Source organism: Malaya genurostris, chromosome 2 (assembly GCF_030247185.1).
Source record: "Malaya genurostris strain Urasoe2022 chromosome 2, Malgen_1.1, whole genome shotgun sequence".
Lineage (NCBI taxonomy): Eukaryota > Metazoa > Arthropoda > Insecta > Diptera > Culicidae > Malaya > Malaya genurostris.
Genome location: NC_080571.1, coordinates 197,259,144 through 197,282,523, shown reverse-complemented (window position 1 = coordinate 197,282,523; position 23,380 = coordinate 197,259,144). Strand labels below are relative to the sequence as shown.

The 23,380-nt window shown below is 37.3% G+C and overlaps 1 protein-coding gene across 2 annotated transcripts in view; it reads right to left on the bottom strand.

Annotated features, from left to right (window-relative positions):
• Positions 1-23,380, bottom strand: part of LOC131426914 (protein Wnt-1-like) — a 69,242-nt gene that overhangs the window by 8,363 nt on the left and 37,499 nt on the right. For both annotated transcript variants that reach the window (XM_058589676.1, XM_058589677.1), the window contains one exon: positions 14,668-15,039. In XM_058589676.1, the coding sequence (XP_058445659.1) occupies positions 14,668-14,985 (318 nt within the window). In that variant the 5' untranslated portion in view covers positions 14,986-15,039. The remainder of the gene's footprint in view (positions 1-14,667; positions 15,040-23,380) is intronic.

The window sequence follows — 23,380 nt, the reverse complement described above, 5'->3', positions numbered from 1 at the left end:
TAAAACAGACCTGGCGTCACAATACCCCACACATGACCATACGACAAGCTCGATGTCCTGATAACCGTTGCCACAGGTGCAGAGACCGCTCTCCATGACCCCAATACGCCGAAGATGTGCGTTGAATGTGTAGTGATTAGACATGAGCCGAGACATAACACGAATGAAATCGCGACTCACGTTCATCCTCCTGAACCAAGGTTTCGTCGATACCCTAGGGATAATGGAATGTAGCCATCGTCCCAGTTCGTCATTACTCCATGAAGTTTGCCAACTTTCAAGTGCTCTTCGACGAGAAATACTGAAAAATTCATTGAAGCAGATTATCACCTTTTAATGCGCCCACTTTAGCCAATGAGTCTGCCTTTTCATTTCCCGGAATGGAACAATGTGAAGGGACCCAGACTAACGATATTGAATAAGACCGTTCAGATAAAGTTCGCAAGTGTTCCCGTATTTTCCCCAGGAAATATGGGGGATACTTTTCTGGCTTCATTGCCCGGAGAGCTTCTATTGAGCTTAGACTGTCCGTGACAATGAAGTAATGGTCTTTGGGCAACGTTTCAATGATCTCGAGGGTGTACTGAATAGCAGCTAATTCTGCGACGTAAACTGAAGCCGGATCACTGAGTTTGTACGAAGCGGTGATGTTCTGATTGAAGATGCCGAAGCCTGTGGACTCGTTGATGTTTGATCCGTCAGTGTAAAACATCTTTTCACAGTTGACTGTTCTAAATTTATTATAGAAAATATTTGGGGCCACTTGAGGGCGCACGTGATCCGGAATTCCACGAATCTCTTCTCTCATGGATGTGTCGAAAAACACAGTAGAATCAGAAGTATCCAACAAATGAGCACGGTTGGAAACAAACGAAGAAGGATTAATATTCTGAGCCATGTAATCAAAATACAAGGACATAAAACGGGTCTGAGAATTGAGCTCGACAAGCCTTTCGAAGTTTTCAATCACCATCGGATTTAAGATATCGCATCGGATTAGCAATCGATATGAGAGATCCCAGAATCGATTTTTCAACGGTAAGACGCCCGCAAGCACGCAGACTCATCGTATGAGTCGACTGCATGCAACCTAAGGCAATACGCAAACAACGATACTGAATTCTTTCCAGTTTAATGAAATGGGTGTTCGCGGCGGATCGGAAGCAGAAGCATCCATATTCCATTACGGACAATATCGTTGTTTGGTACAGCCTGATCAGTTCTCCTGGGTGGGCACCCCACCATGATCCGGTTATTGTACGAAGAAAGTTAATTCTCTGTTGGCATTTTTGTTTCAGATACCTAATATGACATCCCCAGGTGCCTTTGGAGTCGAACCAGACCCCGAGATATTTGAATGTGAAGACCTGAGCTATGGTTTCACCCCTTAGTTGAAGCTGTAGTTGTGCTGGTTCTCGCTTCCTTGAAAATACAACCAGCTCAGTTTTCTCCGTAGAGAAGTCGATACCAAGTTGAAGAGCCCACGTGGACAAGTTGTGGAGTGTATCTTGTAATGGTCCTTGCAGATCGGCAGTTTTGGATCCTATAATGGACACAACGCTGTCGTCGGCAAGTTGTCTTAGCGTGCAAGATGTGTTGATATATTCATCGATATCTATTACGTAAAAATTGTATAAAAGGGGGCTTAAGCATGAGCCCTGAGGAAGACCCATGTAGCTAAATCGTATTGTCGACAAATCACCATGTGCGAAATACATGTGTTTCTCGGACAATAGATTATATAAAAAGGTGTTCAAAACCGGCGAAAGACCATGCTGGTGCAGCTTCTTAGATAGGATATTTATAGAAACTGAATCAAAAGCCCCCTTGATGTCTAGAAATACTGATGTCATTTGTTCTTTACGAGCAAATGCCATTTGAATTTCTGTTGAGAGCAACGCAAGACAATCGTTCGTTCCTTTACCCCTGCGGAAACCAAATTGTGTATCTGAAAGAAAGCCATTAGTTTCGACCCAATTGTCTAGACGGAAGAGAATCATTTTTTCGAACAACTTCCGGATACAGGAAAGCATAGCAATCGGCTGATACGAATTGTGATCGGAGGCTGGTTTCCCAGGTTTTTGAATGGCGATAACTCTCACTTGTCTCCAGTCGTGTGGGACAATATTACCCTAGAGGAACTTGTTGAATGAATTCAGCAAGTGTCTTTTGGCGGTGTCAGGCAGATTCTTCAACAAGTTGAATTTGATTCTGTCTAACCCCGGGGCCTTATTGTTACATGACAAGAGCGCAAGTGAGAACTCTACCATCGAAAACGGTGTTTCGTTTGTATTTGATGTCGCGGCGCGGGAGATCTTCTGTTCCGGAACAGAGTCTGGACATACTTTTTTAGCGAAATCGAATATCCAACGGTTGGAATATTCGTCGCTTTCGTTCGTGGTGTTTTGGTTTCGCATTCGTCGGGCTGTGTTCCAAAGAGTGCTCATCGATGTTTCTTTTGTTAATCCGTCAACAAACCGTCGCCAGTAACCTAGTTTCTTTGCTTTAACTAAGTTCAGGATAAATCCAGCGCACTTGGTCTTGCTGGTGGTGCAGGAATCCGTGTCATTTCTCCCGTATTCAATATTGTCATATTGAAGTTGTCACAAATATCATGGATCATAGCTGATCTGTTATCGTCATGAAGACAACCCCATCCCGTACCGTGTGAGTTAAAGTCTCCTAAAACCAACGTTGGTGCGGGAAGGAGTTCTATGATATCACTGAGCCGCTGATGCCCAACCGCGGCTCTAGGGGGAATGTAGATGGAAGCAATACAAAGGTCCTTACCTTTGATTGTAACATGACATGCGACAACTTCAATACCTGGTATCGAGAGGAGGTTAATTCGATAAAAGGAATAGCACTTTTTGATTCCCAAAAGTACTCCTCCATAGGGGGTTTCTCGATCCAAACGAATAATATTAAAATTGTGGAAGTTGAGAGATATTTCAGAAGTTAACCAAGTTTCGCACAATGCAAATGCATTGCAATTCGTGGTATATAATAGATGTTTGAAGGAATCAATTTTTGGGATGATACTTCTGCAATTCCATTGTAAAACAGTGATCAAATCCTTGACCTCATTGGATAAATTAGCCATCGAAGGATACAATCGCTGAAAGAAGGGGCCATTTTACAGTCAACTGTTTCAAAAACGTCTCAGCTACGGGTACAAAGGTCATCAAAATACCTTTCAAGGGGTCAGAGATATTGAAAGTTTTAAAAATCCAGTCCACTATATCAGAGAATTTAATAAATCCAGCATTTGGTTGATTCTTTGACTGGTCTTTAGGGGCAATTGAGTTTTTGTTTGTCTTAGGAAGTGTTGGAAACTCCTTATCAGATCTCAGTTTTTCTAGATCAGGAGCTATTCTTTGCTTCGGTGTTTTACTAACACTACCATTAGCTGTTACTTTTGGAGGCCCCTCAAGGGCCACCTTCGAACCCTTACTAGGTAGCTTATGAGAGGAAATATTTCTCCTTTTCCTGTTGCTACGAGGGATGGCCGAAGATGTGCCTTCGAGAGGGTCGTCTGAATCGCACTCGTCTGTTGACAAGCAAGCATAGGGATTTGCAGATGGGCTTGGTGGTGTAGCACTCTTTAGCATTTCTGCAAATGTGCGCTTGGAGCGTTCCCTCAAAGAGTGCTTTAGCTTATCTCCACGCAATTTGTAGGTGGGACATGCTGAGAGATCATGCGGACCCTCACTGCAGTAGCGACACTTTTCAATGTCTCTTCCGCAAGAGCCATCCGCATGACGCTCTCCACACTTCGAACAACGGGGCCGATTCGCACAATGGGAGGCTGTGTGTCCTAATTGCTGGCAATTAGTACAGTTCATAACCCGCGGCACGAAGAGACGTACGGGTAGACGAACCCTGTCCAGAAGGACATAATTTGGCAAAGCCGAACCAGCGAAGGTCACACGGTACGAGTTCGATTGAGGATAAGATTTTGACCCATCCTCGGCGATCGATACTGAATGCAAGCGTTTGCAATCCAGTATCTTCAGATTCTTGAGTAAGGGGTTTTTGAAACCGCCAACCCTGTGCTCAAGAATATCTGCGCAAGTCAAACCTGCATCTGTGACCACGCCGTCTATTTCGACTTCGCGGGCTGGTACATATACGCGATAATCCCGCGTAAAGAGCTCATTTCGAACGATTTCATTAGCCTGCTTTAAGCTGGTCAACGAGACCCTGAGTTTGTCGGAGCGCATTTTTACTATTTGTGTGATAGTCGGGTAATGTGACGTCAGGTTCTTATTTAATGTCAATAAATTCAATGCTTTATCTTTAGATTTGGTCCGGAAGTACACCACATATGGACCGGTCGATAGCGAGGGTTCATCGGAATATTCCTTAATCCGGGGGGTTTTATTACTGTCAACAACAGACGGATTAGGATCTGTCTTCATTTCTTCGTCTGGAGGGGGAGGACTCATTGTGCTTACTGTAGCACGAGGTTATATTTAGGCAAGTGGTAAATTATAAGAGGGATGCAACAATAAACTGTAATAAGGGCAGAATAAAGAAAAAAGCAATACTTAGCTTGTTGTACAGTTGCAAGGAACGGTCGCCAAGACCTGCTCTTGGTCGATTGCCACTTCAATTGATGCCAAAAAACCTCTACGAGGAAAAGCACAAAGCACCAGCTAACGGTTCGGTGCGAAGGTGCAAAAAACCTCACCGAGGAAAAGGCACAAATAAACTGTTTATAGTTTGTATGGACTAACGGTATCACTTCACTTCAATGTTCGATCACAATCGACACAGGGAACAATGGCCGCTTGTTTATAATCCGCACACTTGGCCTTGATCGGCGGAACAATAACCGGCTAACGGTACCGTTTCGATCGACCGCTCACAATAAGGCACTGTTCTATTATATAATGCGAAAAAAAAACCTCTCAGAGGAAAAAGCACTATTGTCTATCACGCAATATCGTCCGACCACTTTATCACACACACAACTGGTTTTCAATGCTTTCGCAGTAAATCCAAATCACGTCTGTTCGCTCAGAAGGTTGAAACGGCAATGATTTTGGGTATTGTCTTCGTTCGGTAATTCATTTCACTGCATTTAACAATCCATGCAATTCGGCATCTTCAATTTTACACTGAAATCCTCGCTCTTAAACCGTTTTACTAACGTTCACAAGCCGCAACCGTAAGCATCAATTAGAATTCGATGAGCACTTTTTCCAGAACAAACACACCAAAAAAATTTGAATTTTCTGGGTGAATTAATTCCTCATACTATAAAAATTCATAAAGATCTAATTTGTGAAATGGCGGAAAATTTAATTTGTGATGACTTAATGTTAGATTAGCATGAATTTTACTGGTTTCCACTGTAACTTCCATTCTGCTAGCAGGTGCGACTGTATAAATTTAAATGCACTTTCTACCAGCCAAGCATATGTGTGCATCTGTGACTTAGTAGATTAACAGACGTATTTTGCGATCCAATGATTCACGATTCAAGTCGCGGCGGTCACTATCAGTATTTCAATGAATTTAATGTCATGGAATTTTAGACACAATATTAAATGTTCTTCGACGTAAATTTGCTTGAAATGCGACGCTCTATTTATGTGCACAGATAAAAATATTTTGTGAAATTACATCAATTTTCATGTTCATATTTGGAGCAGGCATTTAAACGGAAAGTTGCTTTACAGTTCTAAACGTTTTTTTTTTTATATATACAGTCTTATTCATTGGAAAATTTATGTAATCCAATTAAATTTTACATCGATCATGGGTTGAAATAAAAATTTCGTTTCAACTTATGTCTATTTCATCATACTATTGATTCACATTTCGTGTAAATTCCATTATTTTTTTCTGTGTGCATCTAATAATATGTAAAATCATAGAGTTTTTTTTCGAAGTGTGAAGCAATGAATCAACACTTTCCATAAATGCTCTTTACTTGGCAAGCGTTTCGTCATGTTCACTAAATTCATATTATACTAGCTTGCAATTGATAAAAAGGGAATGGTTTTTTTTGAAACAGATAAAAATGACAGTATAGTTTCGACGGAGAACGAATCCTCTTGAAAAAATCTCGCATTATTGACTGAAAAACTTAAAGTCTCAGCATTCAAAAAATAAATAATACCATAAACTTTATTGCTTATTGTATATAATGTGATGAGCAAAGCTTATGCATCGATTCGCTAACAAATAACAAATATAGAAGTCCGAAACAGTTGAAAACAGACTGATGACTCATTGTACGTGCCATTTGAGCCAATTTGTTCTGTACTTCGGATGTAGCAAAACAATATCAACCCACAATTGTTGTGTATTAAGTTATAATAAAATCAATGGTGATATTAGCTCTGTACAGAAGGCTATTGTTAAAATGAAGTCTTCATATTCTAGTGGCCCCGATGGCATCCCCGCTGTCGTCTTGAAGAAATGTTCCAGTGGTATTGCAACTCTTTCAACCGTCACTCACGACTGGAGTAACTGGAGGAAACAGGAAGAATAAGAAGAATTGTTCTGGAACCCATTTTCAATCACTGTAAGCAGTACATCGTAGAAACTCAGCACGGATTCATGCCGAAACGCTCAACCGTTACTAATCTATACCTTTATATACGGACCTCTCCGTTTTATATACGGACCTCTCCGTTTTATATACGGACCTAAATCACGTTATTACTATCGCCAAACTGGAACGACTGGGCTTCAGTTCCTGTATTCTTCAGTGGACTGAATCGTATCTCTGTAATCGACGGTTGGCGGTTAAGACCGATGATAATGTATCTAGTGATTTTTTTGCTTTTCCTGGCATTCCACAAGGCAGCCATCTCGGACTACTAATTGTCCTCCTGTATTTCAACGACGTGAACTTTTTACTGAGTGTCCCACGATTATCATTTGCCGACGACCTTATGCTATTTAAAATTATTAAGACAACAGAGGATGCCATTTCCCTCCAGAGTCAACTCGAAATTTTTTCAGAGTGGTGCGAGATCAACCGAATGACATTAAATATCAGTAAATGCTCGATTATCACGTTCACACGGAAAAGAACACCTATACGTTTCGACTATTGTCTCCGAGGATCTACGATAGATTGAGTCACATGTGCCAAGGATCTTGGAGTTTTTCTTGACGAACAATTGAACCACAAGCAACATATTTCGTACATTGTTGCAAAAGCTTCACATTGTCTGGGATTTGTAATGAAAACTTCTAAGCACTTCACAGATACCTACTGTTTGAAATCTCTCTACTGCTCGCTTGTACGTTCAACGCTTGAATATTGAAACGCTTTACCATAATGGAAATCTCAGAATCGAATCAATACAGCGCAGATTTGTTCGTTTCGCTCTTGGCCAGTTACCATGGAATACCCCTCATCAGTTGCCGAGTTAGGAAAGCCGCGGACTGCTTATCGGACTCGATACACTGAAGGTGCGACGTGATCTGTCCCGTGCATTTTTTTTTTTTTAATAACTATTTATTGGAATATGAGTTAAAATTAAATTATTAAGATTTAAATTGGGTGTTCAGCCACAAGTGGTGACTTTTCAGCCCTGTTATATATATATATATATATATATATATATATATATATATATATATATATATATATATATATATATATATATATATATATATATATATATATATATATATATATATATATATATATATATATATATATATATATATATATATATATATATATATATATATATATATATATATATATATATATATATATATATATATATATATATATATATATATATATATATATATATATATATATATATATATATATATATATATATGGTTTGGTTATTACCATGAAGACATCATTTGCTTCCGCAATTCTGAGATTTTTGTGTAGGGAAAATTCTAAACCTACTTGTATTGTGTTATGGGGAAAAGGAACTTATATACTAACTTACTAACTAATACAGAGAGCGAATCGATTCAATTGAAGATTGCATCGATTTTTGTCGGAATTTGCTTATAATATTATGTGACATTACATCTAATGGTTCTATATTTGTGAGTCTGTGTAACTCATTTGTACTAAACCAGGGAGGACGCTTCAGAATCATTTTCAGAATTTTATTCTGAATCCTTTGAAGCGTTTTCTTCCTGGTGGAACAACAGCTTGACCAAATTGGTACCGCATAAAGCATGGCTGGTCTGAAAATTTGTTTATAAATTAACAATTTGTTTTTTAGACAGAGCTTAGAATTTCTGTTTATAAGAGGATATAAACATTTAATATATTTATTACACTTTGCCTGGATTCCTTCAATGTGATCCTTGAAAGTGGGTTTTTTGTCATACGTTAAACCTAAGTATTTAGCTTGATCAGACCATGTCAATTCCAAGCCATTCAATTTGAGAATGTGATTATGGTTTGGTTTAAGAAAAGAAGCTCTTGGCTTGTGAGGAAAGATAATTAATTGCGTTTTTGCTGCATTTGGTTTAATTTTCCATTTTGACAGATAATCACTGAAAATATTTAAACTTCATTGTAGGCGACTGGAGATCACTCTTAGATTTCTACCTGTGGCTAACAGACTTGTGTCGTCACAGAATAACGATTTCTGACAACCAACGGGTAGATTTGGAAGATCAGAAGTGAAAATATTATACAAGATTGGAGCTACACTCGAACCCTGCGGAACACCGGCTCGTACGGGTAGCAATTCAGATTTACAATTCTGATAGCTAACCTGAAGAGTACGATCAGTTAAATAATTTTGAATCATTTTGATCAAATAAATAGGAAACTGGAAATCAGACATTTTTGCTATTAAACCTTTGTGCCAAACACTGTCGAATGCTTTTTCTATGTCTAGAAGAGCAACTCCAGTGGATAACCCAGAAGATTTATTTGCTTTTATCATGTTCGTTACTCTGACAAGTTGATGAGTAGTTGAATGTTCATGACGAAATCCAAACTGCTCTGGTAAAAAAATTGAATTCTCATTTATATGAGTCATCATTCTCAACAAGATAAATTTTTCAAAAAGTTTACTGATAGAAGAAAGTAAGCTAATTGGGCGATAACTTGATGTTTCTGCTGGGTTTTTATCAGGTTTTAGGATAGGAATTACTTTAGCGTTTTTCCATCTTTTTGGGAAGTAAGCTAATGAAAAACACTTGTTGAAAATTTTAACCAGGAGTCTCAAGGCAACATCGGGAAGATTTTTAATAAGAATATTAAAAATTCCATCATTACCAGGAGCCTTCATGTTTTTGAGTTTCCTAATAATTGATTTAATTTCATCAAAATTCGTCTCAATAATGTCATCGTGTGATAACACTTGGGTTGAAATATGATCATATTTCAGTGAGACTTCATTTTCAATAGGACTCACAACGTTTAAATTAAAATTGTGGACACTCTCGAACTGCTGAGCTAGTTTTTGAGCTTTTTCACCATTTGTAAGAAGTATTTGGTTTCCTTCCTTGAGAGCAGGAATTGGTTTCTGAGGTTTCTTAAGAACCTTGGAAAGTTTCCAGAAAGGTTTAGAATATGGTTTAATTTGTTCAACTTCTTTAGCGAAATTTTCATTTCGCAAAAGAGTAAATCTATGTTTAATTTCTTTTTGTAAATCCTTAACTATGTTTTTCATAGCAGGATCACGAGAACGTTGATATTGTCGTCGACGAACATTCTTCAACCGAATGAGCAGTTGAAGATTGTCATCGATGATAAGAGAATTTAATTTAGTTTGAGCTTTGGGAACTGAAAGATTTCTAGCTTCGATAATATAATGATTCAAATTATCAATGGCTGTGTCGATGTCCGCAGAATTTTCTAAAATAGTTTCATGATCCACATGATTTTCAATGTGAGATCTGTAATCCAACCAATTAGCTCTATGATAGTTGAAAATAGAACTAATTGGATTAATTATAGCTTCGTTGGAAAGTCTGAATGTTACAGGAAGATGATCTGAGTCAAAGTCAGCATGTGTAATCGGTTCACTACAAATGTGACTTTGATCTGTTAGAACCAGATCAATTGTAGACGGGTTTTTCACGGAAGAGAAACAAGTAGGATTACTGGGATGAAGAACTGTGAAGTAACCAGCTGAGAGTTGATTATGAAGTATTTTACCATTACTGTTATTTTGCCTACAATTCCACTGGACATGCTTAGCAGTTAAGTCCCCTATTACGAAAAATTTCGATCGATATCTTGTAAGTTTTTGCAAATCGCCTTTAAAGAAATTTAATTGTTCGCCGGTGCATTGGAATGGCAAATATGCTCCAGCGATGAAATAAATTCCATGAATGGTTTCAACTTCGATTCCCAAGCTTTCAATAACTTTAGTATTGAAAGAAGGTAAAATTCGATGTTTGATTTGCCAAAAATGGCAACTCCACCACCCATTCCAGTAAACCTGTCAAATCGATGAACCACATAATGTGGATTACTTTTCAATTTGACATTTGGTTTAAGAAAAGTTTCTGTCACAATGGCAATATGAATTTTGTGAACTTTGAGAAAATTATAAAATTCATCTTCACTCGATTTCAAAGATCGAGCGTTCCAATTTAAAATATTCAAATAATTATTTAATATCACTGTTAAATTTTAAATTCATTATAATATTATTTGCAAATTTCCATCCGATTTGAAATGCTTCAAAAAGTGATGAAGTCGAATTCATTTGGATGATCATTTGAAAAAGTTGATCTTGTAGATAGATCATTTTATTTTCAGTTATATCGCCTAAATCGACTTCATTTAAAGAAGCGAATGGCATTGAAGGAATATTTATAGGTAGACTGCCATTAGAAAAAGATGATTTGGCCGGTCTACCTATTAATAAATTGTTTTCGTTAAAAGAAGAACTGCAAGGCGGTCCTGTGTTTTGATTATTTACATTAGAAGAAATAGGTGATAGATTTCTACCTAATATACCAGCATAACTGACATTAGAAGAAGATGATGACGAGGTCGATCTACCTGTCAATAAATTGTTTTCGTTAGAAGACGAATTGACAGGCGTACCTGTTTTTTGTTTCGAAGAAATCAGTGCCTTAAAAGAATTAGGCGTGGCATTTGTAACGGTTTTTTTATTTTCAGGTATGTTCTGTAAATTTAAGGTCGTTGATTTGACTTGTTGTCGAAGCGAACGAGCGTTTAGAATTTTTTTCCTGACAGGACATTTCAAATAATTGGATTTATGATTTCCATTGCAATTTGAACATGAAAATTTATCAGTGGTTTCATTCATTGGACAAACGTCTTTCGAATGCGATTTACCACAATTCAAACACCGTATATCCATATGACAATTTTTGGTTCCATGACCGAAGCCTTGGCAACGACGACATTGCGTTAAGTTTGCAATACGATTATGCCGTTTATAATGTTCCCAATGAATTTTAATGTGGGAAATGAAACGTACTTTTTCTAAAGTTTTCAAATTGTTTACATCACTTCGATTGAAGTGTATTAGGTAAAGTTCATGGGAAATTCCAGAGCGTGGTTTAGAAGTACCATTCGCTCTTTTTTTCATAAGTCTGTCCCGTGCATTGCTAATCGCCGACGTTTTGTTGAACAATGTCGATTGTTCAGCACTTCTTTGTCAAATAAATATAAATGTTCGCGCACGAGCTCTTCGCAACCACAACCTCAGCAGAATGCCTCTACGCCGCACTAATTATGGAATCAACAGCGCCATCATTGGATTGCAACGTTCTTTCAATGCTGTTTCGATGGGATTCGATTTCCGTGTCCCGCGCAGTCGAATTAAAACTAGTTTTTTAAATATACTTAGAGATAATCATTAGGACTATATTTTGTCTGTTGATTATATATATATATATATATATATATATATATATATATATATATATATATATATATATATATATATATATATATATATATATATATATATATATATATATATATATATATATATATATATATATATATATATCTTAGTTAAATAAATAAATAAATAAATAAAAAATTTAAAAAAACAGACATCCGAAGTGAGAGCATCTATGTTCATCATATCCTTCAAGCCAAATGCATTGAACAGAAATATCTGATCTCCTTTTAAGGGGGTACTCTTTTTTGATTAGTTTGCTGTTCCAAAACCGAAGATGGTTGGAAAAATCCTTTTAAAGCATCTGTAGATGTATGTTTCAGGACGAGATAAACAATTTTCAACTGTTCAAAATGGGGAACATCTCCCGAGACTGGTTTTAAAAAAGTCGACTTCCAGTCCACACGATATTGAGCTCTGATACATCCATATAATGTATCAAATTGATCAAAAGATTTGTCTGAAGTGCGTGAACCTCGGATACTATGTTAATGTTTAATAATAGCTACATATAAAAAAAAAACCTGTTTTAATCCACCTAGTGGTGTAATGATGCCTTTCTCATGTACATATAATGTTGAGGTATTCTATTCAAAAATTATCTCTTCGATTTTTGAAAGAAACCAAGAGATTGTTTATGCATAACATACAGAATAAAACAGTGCTTTGATTGCGTAAGCCATCCTTAAGAAAACGAAATGGGTTCACTATTATATGCACTTCCGGCACCGGAACCCGAGAACCGGTATAATCAAAGTCGGTTCGTACGGCCACCAGCTAACATGACACACATACTCTTCTAGTACGCACCCTATAACTCCGAAATCGGACGTCGGATTTCAGGAATTTCGTAGAGGATCGGAAGACCTTTCATTTGAATCTAAGTTTGTGAAAATCGGCCAAACCATCGCTGAGAAAAGTGAGTGAGATCCATTCTGGTATATATGACCAATATTTCCGGTACTTCCGGAACCGGATACCGGGAACCAGGATAGCCGGAATCGGTTTGTTTAGTTGCCTACTGATAATTACTATAGATTTGTGTAGTTTTGGACCAGTTTAGAAATTTTTTTACGTTTTTTGTTTCGCCGGTTTAAGTGACGGTGTACAATATTGAACATACTTTACCCTATAATTCCGGAACCGGAAGTCGGATCCGGATGAAATTCAGGAATTCCGTATGGGACCAGAAGAACTTTCATTTGAATCTAAGTTTGTGGAAATCGGCCAAACCATCGCTAAGAAAAGTGAGTGAGATCCATTTTGGTATATATGACCAATATTTCCGGTACTTCCGGAACCGGATACCGGGAACCAGGATAGCCGGAATCGGTTTGTTTAGTTGCCTACTGATAATTACTATAGATTTGTGTAGTTTTAAGACCAGTTTAGAAATTTTTTTACGTTTTTTGTTTCGCCGGTTTAAGTGACGATGTACAATATTGAACACACTTTACCCTATAATTCCGGAACCGGAAGTCGGATCCGGATGAAATTCAGGAATTCCGTATGGGACCAGAAGAACTTTCATTTGAATCTAAGTTTGTGGAAATCGGCCAAACCATCGCTAAGAAAAGTGAGTGAGATCCATTTTGGTATATATGACCAATATTTCCGGTACTTCCGGAACCGGATACCGGGAACCAGGATAGCCGGAATCGGTTTGTTTAGTTGCCTACTGATAATTACTATAGATTTGTGTAGTTTTGGACCAGTTTAGAAATTTTTTTACGTTTTTTGTTTCGCCGGTTTAAGTGACGGTGTACAATATTGAACATACTTTACCCTATAATTCCGGAACCGGAAGTCGGATCCGGATGAAATTCAGGAATTCCGCATGGGACCAGAAGACCTTTCATTTGAATCTAAGTTTGTGGAAATCGGCCAAACCATCGCTAAGAAAAGTGAGTGAGATCCATTTTGGTATATATGACCACTATTTCCGGTACTTCCGGAACCGGATACCGGGAACCAGGATAGCCGGAATCGGTCTGTTTAGTTGCTTACTGATAATGATTTGTGTAGTTTTTAGACCAGTTTAGAAAATTTTTTACGTTTTTTGTTTCGCCGGTTTAAGTGACGGTGTACAATATTGAACACACTTTACCCTATAATTCCGGGACCGGAAGTCGGATCCGGATGAAATTCAGGAATTCCGTATGGGACCACGAGACCTTTCATTTGAATCCTAGTTTGTCGAAATCGGTTCAGCCATCTCCGAGAAAACTTATTGAGATTATTTGACACATACACACACACATACATACACACACAGACATTGCTCAGCTCGATGAACTGAGTCGAATTGTATATGACACTTGGCCCTCCGGGCCAATTTTCACTAGTCGCTTTTTCAAGTGATTGCATAACCTTTCTATATGAGAAAGGCAAAAACATATATGAAATAAAAAACAATGTGTTTTCTTGTGGTTTCTATCAAAAATGAACTGTTACCACCATTTTTTTTATACATATTAGAGGTTCATGCACTTCTCTGTACAACGTTTCACAAAATAAACAAGATGTTCTTGTTGAAAACGCGCTTTAAAGTTTATGTGCAAGGTAAATTCAAAGAACACTATCTTCGAAAATATTGAAATTGCAACTTCAAAATCATGTTCTCAATCAACATATCAATCGATTAAAATAATAAATAAAAAATCGATTTTTCATTGAGTGCCCCCTCCTTAGCTGATCAATACAGGATGTATAAAATCGATTTTTTCATCCAATACTGCCATTAAAATATTCATTTTCGTAAGGGACGCTTGAACATAGATTATTTTTGATTATAAAAATGAATGTGTCCAGTACCTACCTTCAACAGTTCCGGATTACTATAGCAAATTTCACGTTGATGCTGCGTGAAAAATGTGTTTTCATTGATGATTTCGAAACTTCGGTTGTCTCGATGGAAATGTTTAACGTCCAAGGAGAGATCAGCAACTCGCCACCAACTGCCACTGGTAAACCCGTTAAAGTATATCAACAGAATTAATAACAGTTGAACGGTTTTTCGCTGTACTGCATTGTTGCTAAACGGACCAACGTCCCCATGAACTGATGGCCAACTATGGAGGGATGCCGGTAGAATGCTTGATAGTCGGAAGCAAAAGAATCTCTTATGCTTCACCATTTTCCGTTCGTACTATTCATCGGATATTAATGATGTGCCATTTTACCGCAGAATCTGTGGAAACAAGAAAGAGATACGAAGACTTTGATTAGAGAACCGAAGGAAATTGCTCAGATGGTACCGCAGTGCAGGCGGTGATGGAATTTAATTTTATGAAGTCATTCAAAACGACGTCGGGAAACATGTGTCACTGCTGTACTCATAATATGGATCTGGTTTCAGATTATGAATTTCGACATCTCGGTCAGTGCATTAGACGAGTCGAGAATGACGAGCGTTGTGCTATCACTGCATATGGATCACATGAACCAGTGCGAGTAACATAAAAAGAGACGTTTATTTTGTAGTCGATACTTAGAATCAGAGATGACGTTTATACAGATTTATCTATATTATACAGATTTTTACATGTGAATGCAGATTTAATACCGAATACAGATTTCCTGAATTTAATATAGATGTCATAACAAGTAGGGAATAAATTGAAATTTTTCGACTGAACTATCATTCAGTGATTTCATGACTCTTTGCTAGTTGCTGTTACAAATGATCGGTTTTCGGGTATTTGTACCCAAAACTCGACACAAACCCGACAGGTATTGGTCGGGTTCGGGTACAGGAAAAGATATTGTTGTCAGGTTCGGGTCGGGTACGGCTACCAATTTTTTCATTTTCAACTTGTACGGGTCGGGTTTGGGTTAAAAAAATTGGTTGGGTTTCGAGACTTTTTTCGGGTTCGGTTCGGGTACGGGTAAACTTTTTTCTTATCGGGTATGGGTCGGATACGGGTAAAAGTTTTTTATTTTCGATCAGGTACGGGTTAGGTTTGGGATTGAAAAAATGCTTACCCAACCATCTCTAGTTGCTGTAGATTGTGTCTTGTTGTACATTGATTGCAGTTGCTAGTTGGTATGATATTGAAAAGGTTTTTAAATCAGGAGTACCAACTTGTTACCCTTGTTGAACTGTTATTCTTGTCTTTAGTTGAAGATGTTCTTTTCGCAGTTTCAGTGCAGTTTTTAAAATCAGAATATCATCATCGTTTAACGGTATTTTTTCGTATTTTTGCCTTTCTCATGTAGAAAGGTAATGCAATCACTGTGAAACCCGATTTTTGAACTGAGGCCGAGTTTCATATACCATTCGACTCAGTTCGTCGAGTACGCACAATGTATGTATGTGTGTATGTGTGTGTATGTGTATGTATGTTACATTTTTTTGCATTCACTTTTCTAGGAAATGGCTGAACCGATTTTGATGAACTTAGATTTAAATAAATAAATTTATTTAAATCTAAGTTATTTATATTTAAGATATTTAGATTTAAATAAATTTTTGATGAACTTAAATTTAAATAAATTCTGAATTTTATTCGAATCTGACTTCCGGTTCTGGGATTACAGGGTGATGTGCAAAAAATATGAAAAACTTACTTACTTTTCTCAGAGACGGCTGAACCGATTCTCAAAAACTTAGATTCAAATGAAAGGTACAATTGTCATATATAAAGTTCCTGGATTTTATTTTGATCCGAATTTCGGTTCCGGAGTTACAGGGTGATTAGTAAAAAAAATTCTTATTTCAAATTACTTTCTCACTTTTCTCAGAGAAAGCGAGACCGATTTCAACAAACTTAGATTCAAATGAAAGGTCTCATGGTCCCATACAAAACTTCCAAATTTCATCCGGATCCGACTTCCGGTTCCGGAATGAATGGTGAAGTGTGTTAAAAATTGAATTCCGTCACTTGAAGCGGCAAAACAAAACACGTCAAAAAATTTCCTAACTTGCCTCGAAATTGTCAATAGACACTCAAACAACCCGATTCCTACTATGCTGGTTCTCGTTTTCTGATTGCGAAAGCACCAGAAATAAAAAGTAAAATGATTTCTAAACTTGCCTCGAAACTATTCTAATCGGTAGTCATTATCAGTAGACGCCCAAACATTGATTTGGTATTCCTTGTTCTTGGGCTTTTGATGAACGACCGAAAATTGTAGCCATAGACTCAAAAATGGATCCCAGTCACTTTTCTCGAACCAACTTCGATTATGCCGGTTCCCAGATTCCGGTTTCAGAAATACCTCTTTTCGTTTCCTCAGAGATGACCTAACCGACCTGAGTACTGTTTCACTCGGTAGGTTATACTAGTTTATAACAAAAAAATGAAGCAAAACAGGGGACTGAAACTGCGAAAAATTTAGAACTTGCGAAAAAGAATCGCCAACTCGGCAATTATTTAAAATTTAATTATTTGAGTGATTGGTTTTCGAGATATCATGTTCACCGCAAAAATCGTTTTAGGACAGTGGCCATACAATCTACCATTTTCCACATATAACAACTAAATTTGTACAATTCGATGTATTTCAATTCATTGAACTAAAATCATTTTCAAGTTTCCTAGATTAATTGAAAGATATTGGTTTCTTTTCTCGAGCCGGAAGATATATAACCTCTCAAGCACATAGTTGGCGCCATACTTTTTTATGATCTACTGAAAGTATTTTTACCAAACATGCTCCTGGAATGCGCGTGAACGTTTATATCGAGGCTTTTGCAATTGTACTCTCAACCTTGGTTGAGATCCTGCACGGATGGTGGTTTTACTTAAACAAATTGAAAAAAACACATGATGTAAATCAAAACATTCCGTATATTTTTAGTGCTGACTTGATATCACATAAGTTAACATGCAAAATTTAATTTTGTGTCTATTTTGAAGTCAAAAAATTAAAAATTCTTTAAAATTTTGAAAAAGTGGAATCGTTTAAATATTGTCTATAGATTATTTGATTGTTTGATAAGTTTGGGAAAAAAATGAGAATTCCGGAATAGTTGCTTGAGACTTGTTGAAAAAATATCAAGCCATTCCTATTCTTGCTGTAATTACAATTAAACAGAGCAGAGGTAAACGAAACATATGGTACTAACATACATGGATGAAATATCGCTGATACTCTTGTTCTATGTTATTTACAGTGATTCTTTATATCCACTGTATATAGCAATTTCATTTAATTTTTTGAAACGGAAAGATTCCTGTGTCTATCAGTATATGATGAATGTACCTCCAGTAAATGTCTTTGTATGATTTTTAACCAGAAATAAAATATCAGATTTCTGATTTGCTCGCCGTTTGAGAGATGCTTTCAATGGAATTTGAAGACGGTACGGAAAGAGGCTGCTTCCGTGAATGTTCATTTGGATTATAGTTACGAAAGGAGTGGAAACAACAACGGAATAATAAAGTTCTCAGTTTATACATACAAAAATTTCATTGCTGTTGGGACGCATAACAATCTGATACAGTCTAGCTAGAACACAATTCTTAATGATGTCTCAATTCCATATTTTTCTTTTGATTCGCAACTGGTAATTGCTTTACTAAAAAGGCTTCAAGCATAGTTAAATTGTTAAACTGATAAATATTATTATCATAGTAATAGTAAAATATTTAGAAGTAGTTATCAAAGCGAAAGATATAAAATTACACACATATTGTAATGTGGCAGTATCCCTACGCATATATGAAGTATCAATACAAAACGAATAAAAATGAACAATAAAACAATACTCTTATTCTCGTGAAAACAAACAAAAAAGTTTTGAAAAATTAGAAAGTAATTACTAAAACGCGTTGAATTGTTTTACGCCGTCAAAGTATCTGTAATTCTACATCTACATTGGCTTTATTGCGCACTATAGCGAATTGAAATTTGATCAAATATGGCGTTATTTCAAATGCAAAATATTGCATTATAATAACAGTCGTGACCAAAATCTTTAACTCAGCGTTTGACGCAGATCTACGGGAACAGAGAATGTACAGTGCTGTTCGAAATGATTGCTGCATTCATGTATTTTTCAGTAACGTGCTATGAACTTCGGTTTGTTTTTCATCTACTATTCGTTTATATCTACGTGTATTAAGAACTATTGAATAAAATTTTCGGCTATTTTGAATCTTAGCTTAAGTGTTATTTTAAAAGACATGTGATTTTAGGCTGTTCTAAAAATAGCAGGGCTATAACAAAAGTTTTTCAAGCCAGCAAAGTTATGAAGGTTTTGATCGTGGATATCTTTTGTTGTATTCAAACTTTCAATATAATTTTTGCTACATGCCATCAGAAATATGATCCGTAATTTATGATAAAATTTTCACAAATTGTTCAAAATAAATTTTTTCTAAAATATTTGGTATCAACGAGTATCAAGCTTAGCTTAGCTTAGCTTCGTTGACCGTCCGTGAGTTTCCCGTGATTGATAAAAAACCCGTTGAAATTGCATATTGAACCAAATGCATGATACTTGGGGAGTCGTAGGTCATGCTCAACGAGCAACCTAAATTGACTTAGAACATGGACTAATCAATAACGTAGATCACCACGCCCATGCAGGTCAATATGGGAAGGGAAGGAATGTTAGTTGATACTAATGACCGAGGAATTCTCTGCATCATCTTAAGTGTCACAAGAAAGGAGTGGTGTTAGTGGAGCGAGGAAATGATCAGGATTTAACTTAATAGATAATGTAATATACTTATTATTTATAATATTATCATGTGTTTATAGCTCTGGATAGAATACGTTGCAATGTTATCGCGTTTTGTATTTATATGTGCTTCCTACTAGAATACGAAATTTCTTCCGAAACTCGTAAAACTCCGGACAGACTACTGTCGGGAGGTTCGCTATCAATTCATACATTTAACACTCTTTTTTTGCAATAGACAGCCGTAATACTAGAAAGATATCATCATCATCAATCGAACAACAACGCCTTACGCGATACGAAGTAATGTCAATATCTACTCTCTAATTTTTGGTATCAACGAGTATCAATGAGGAAAACTCATCACAGGTGTTTGCCTTTCTCATACCCGCGAAGACGGTTTTGAGGTAGTGAGTGACATTTCATTTCTGTGTTACCTACTAGGTAAGCATCTAATTCCGGTTGGTTCAGATCAAGAGCTCTGTGTCTGTTCCAGTATCAAGAGTTCAGTTCTTGAATTAGTCACGTACCCAGTGGCCCTTCCGAAATCAGAAACAGAAACAGAAGCAAAAAAGATGTTTGATACAAAGCTGTTCGTGTCACAACTAAATTAAATGGAGGTTAAATCCGGAGCAAAATGAACGACAATAATAATAATAAGATACTACATTGTACCGGAAAAAAATGTGCGCGAGCTTATCACAGTTGAGCAAGATTCTGCATATGAGAAAGATGGATCCCGCATATACTTTTTTTTTTGTTTCAATTATAGAGGCTTTAACATTGATGTCATTCGCCTCTTCGGGCCAGAAAAACTTTCTGACCCTATGTGCGGGGATGGGAATCGAACCCAAGAGGGCGGCGTGAAAGGCATCGACTTACCCATCACGCTATACCCCCCGCATATACTTATTTAGGACAAAAGAGACGAACGCAAATGCACATCGAGTACATGTTTGACTGGATCCATTATTATATGCCAGAGAAAAAAAATGGTTACCCGAAAATGGACTGAAGTCGTTCTTCAAAGCGGCATAAGAGGCTAGAAGGGAAGCTCATCATGATGCCGGTTTTCTGGGATTGTCATAGTATGTCTTTGGAGGACTACCTCAATGCAAGTATTAGCTCGCATTAATGGAGCGATTAAAGACCGAAATCGCTCTGAAAGAGCTTTACATGAAGCACACGAGCATTGCTATGGTAAAAATCATCGGTTTAGAATTCCAATTACTTGCCCATCCACCTTGTTCACCTGATTTGACATCCTCTAACTATTATCTATTCCCAAACCTAGAGTCATCTCTGAGAAATCGATGTGAGTTTCGTTATGGAATCTTAGACCACTACTTCTGGAATCTGATACAGGAACTAATATAGCTAAAGTAAGTTTGTATGGCCATCAATTAATATGATATACAAATTTAGAAGATGTTTTCCGTTCTCCACGAATCGAAGCGAGGAAGTTTATTACAAGTCTTGTGGATTATCGTGCTTTATAAATGGGCATTTAGAAGGTCTTACACATGTGCGACGGAAATAGCATGACAGTAGACGTTAAGAAATGTGATACAATAACCTTTTCTCGGTCACAATCACATTTTTTTTAATACCTAATAATGATATTTCCAGTGGAAAAGTTTAAAGTTAGTGTTAAAACGTCGGTAAAAGGCGAACCGATTTTTTTTTATTTGAGGGCCTCTCCCGAAACGGGCCTGTCTTGAATATAGGTACAGTTCCTGTTTTAGAGCCCTGTTCCAGAATCATGCATTTAGTTTCGAATGGAGAAGGAATATTCTGCTGATTCTGCGATGTAAGGAGTGTATCGAAAAGTAGTTAGCAACATTGATTATTCAATAAAAAAGCGAAAAAACATATTTTGACATCAGTTTTCGATATATTGTAGAAAAATTACATTTTTATGCATTTCACTGATTATATTGAAGAAAATCCTAGTTTCTGTGAAACGCTCGCACTTTGGACTTGACATTCTTCATTAAATTCTGCACAGTTACTTTTGTGACTTTCCTGGTTGCAGCTGTCCAGTTTTTTTTTGAACTCCTGCATGTTTTGGGACACTGTATCTTCCATCCGAAAGTGCCGCTTGACAATTGCCCAATACCTTTCAATTGGCCGAAGGTCCGGATAGTTCGGTGGGTTGATGTCCTTTTCCATGAATTGTACATTATTTTTTTAAAACCACTGTACAACAGAGTTGGCGTTGTGGGCCGAGGCCAAATCCGGCCAGAAGAGAGGAGGAGCCTTATGCTTTCTGTACAGTGGCAGCATTCTCTTCTTCAAACATTCTTCCTCGTACACCTTGGCGTTAATTGTGCCCTTCGTGAAGAAAATCGATGACCGCAAACCACAGGTACAAATTGCTTGCCAGACCAACACCTTCTGCCCAAACTTTTCCATCGCCACCGTGGAGTCAGCGTTATCCTGGTCCTGGTACACCGATTTCGTATAATATTGCGGTCCGGGCAGCGCTCGAGAGTCTTCCTTGGCGTAGGTTTCGTCGTCGATCAGGATGCATTCGTCTTTATTCTGTAGAATCCGGTTATACAGTTTTCGCGCTCTTGTTTTGGTCTGAACTTGCTGTACCAGGGACTTTTTCGGCACCTTCTGTTTCTTGTACGTTTTCAGGGAGTTCCAAACTTTGATCCGTTGAATCATCCCGATGCTGGTGTTGAACTGCTTGGCCAAATCCCGCGTCGACGTCGATGGGTTTTTCCTGATGTACTCAACCACTTTTAAGTTCCGGGCGGGCTGGCTGGGACCCGTTTTGCTACCGGATCGGGATCGGATCCTTCATGGAAAGGGTCTTACCGAACTTCTCGATAGTATTTTTGACACTGGTGTGGTGCACTTTCACCCGTTTTGCAATTTCGTTGTACGTGACACCACTCATTGAAACGATAAACCGTACCGAAACCAATCGATTGCGCAGCTGTTATTGACATGTAAACAAACATGTCACCGCAAAACACGCTGCAAAAATTTAAGCCATTTCAGAGTAATAACTGTTTGAATGTTGCTAACTACTTATCGATACACTCCTTAAACCGATTTTCACAAATCATGATTCAAAATGAAGCTCTCAGTGACTTAAAAGACACTGTGCATTTTCATCCCGATCCGACTTCCGGTATCGAAATTATAGGGCAATAAGTATTAAAACTTTCAAACTGTCATACAAAATTATTCAGGGTACAGGGTTGCCACATTTAAATCAATATTAACTTGACATAGTTGTTTACAAATCGAAAAGGTGATTGGTAGTATTTACCAAAGAAAGCTTTTGATTTTATTCACGTTTGAAAAGAAATCTTATCAGAAAAAATTTTTATCAGATTTTTTTTGTCAGAACATAAGTAATATGAGAAAGGCATTATTACACCACTAGGTGGATTAAGGTTCTTCGAAATTATTTCACACATTTTGTCACGTTACTCCAGTACCCGGAAGTCGGAACGCAGCTTATAAGAATTGTTAAGGAAATTACTTTCACTTTTCCCTGCTCCAATAAACAATAAACAACAGTTGTAAAGCTTGCTTCAAATAGAATTGGAACAAAGACAATTGCCTGTATTTCAGTTATTTATTATTGTATTCAAGATCTTTTTTTATACAAATGTAGCGTTTTCTTCATACTTTTAAGAAAAAATACGGATAAAATTATTCGTCACGGTTTTGAAGGAATTCTCGAATTTTTCCTGTAACACTGCTCAGTAGGCGGCGCACACCTTCTTCGTCCATCGATTTAGCTATCTTATTCCACCAGGTCGTCATCTGATTGATGTCTTTGACAACGTTTCCCTTTGCCTTTAGTCTCCTCTTCATGATTGCCCAGTATTTCTCAATAGAGCGGAACTGGGGGCAGTTGAGTGGGTTAAGGTTTTTC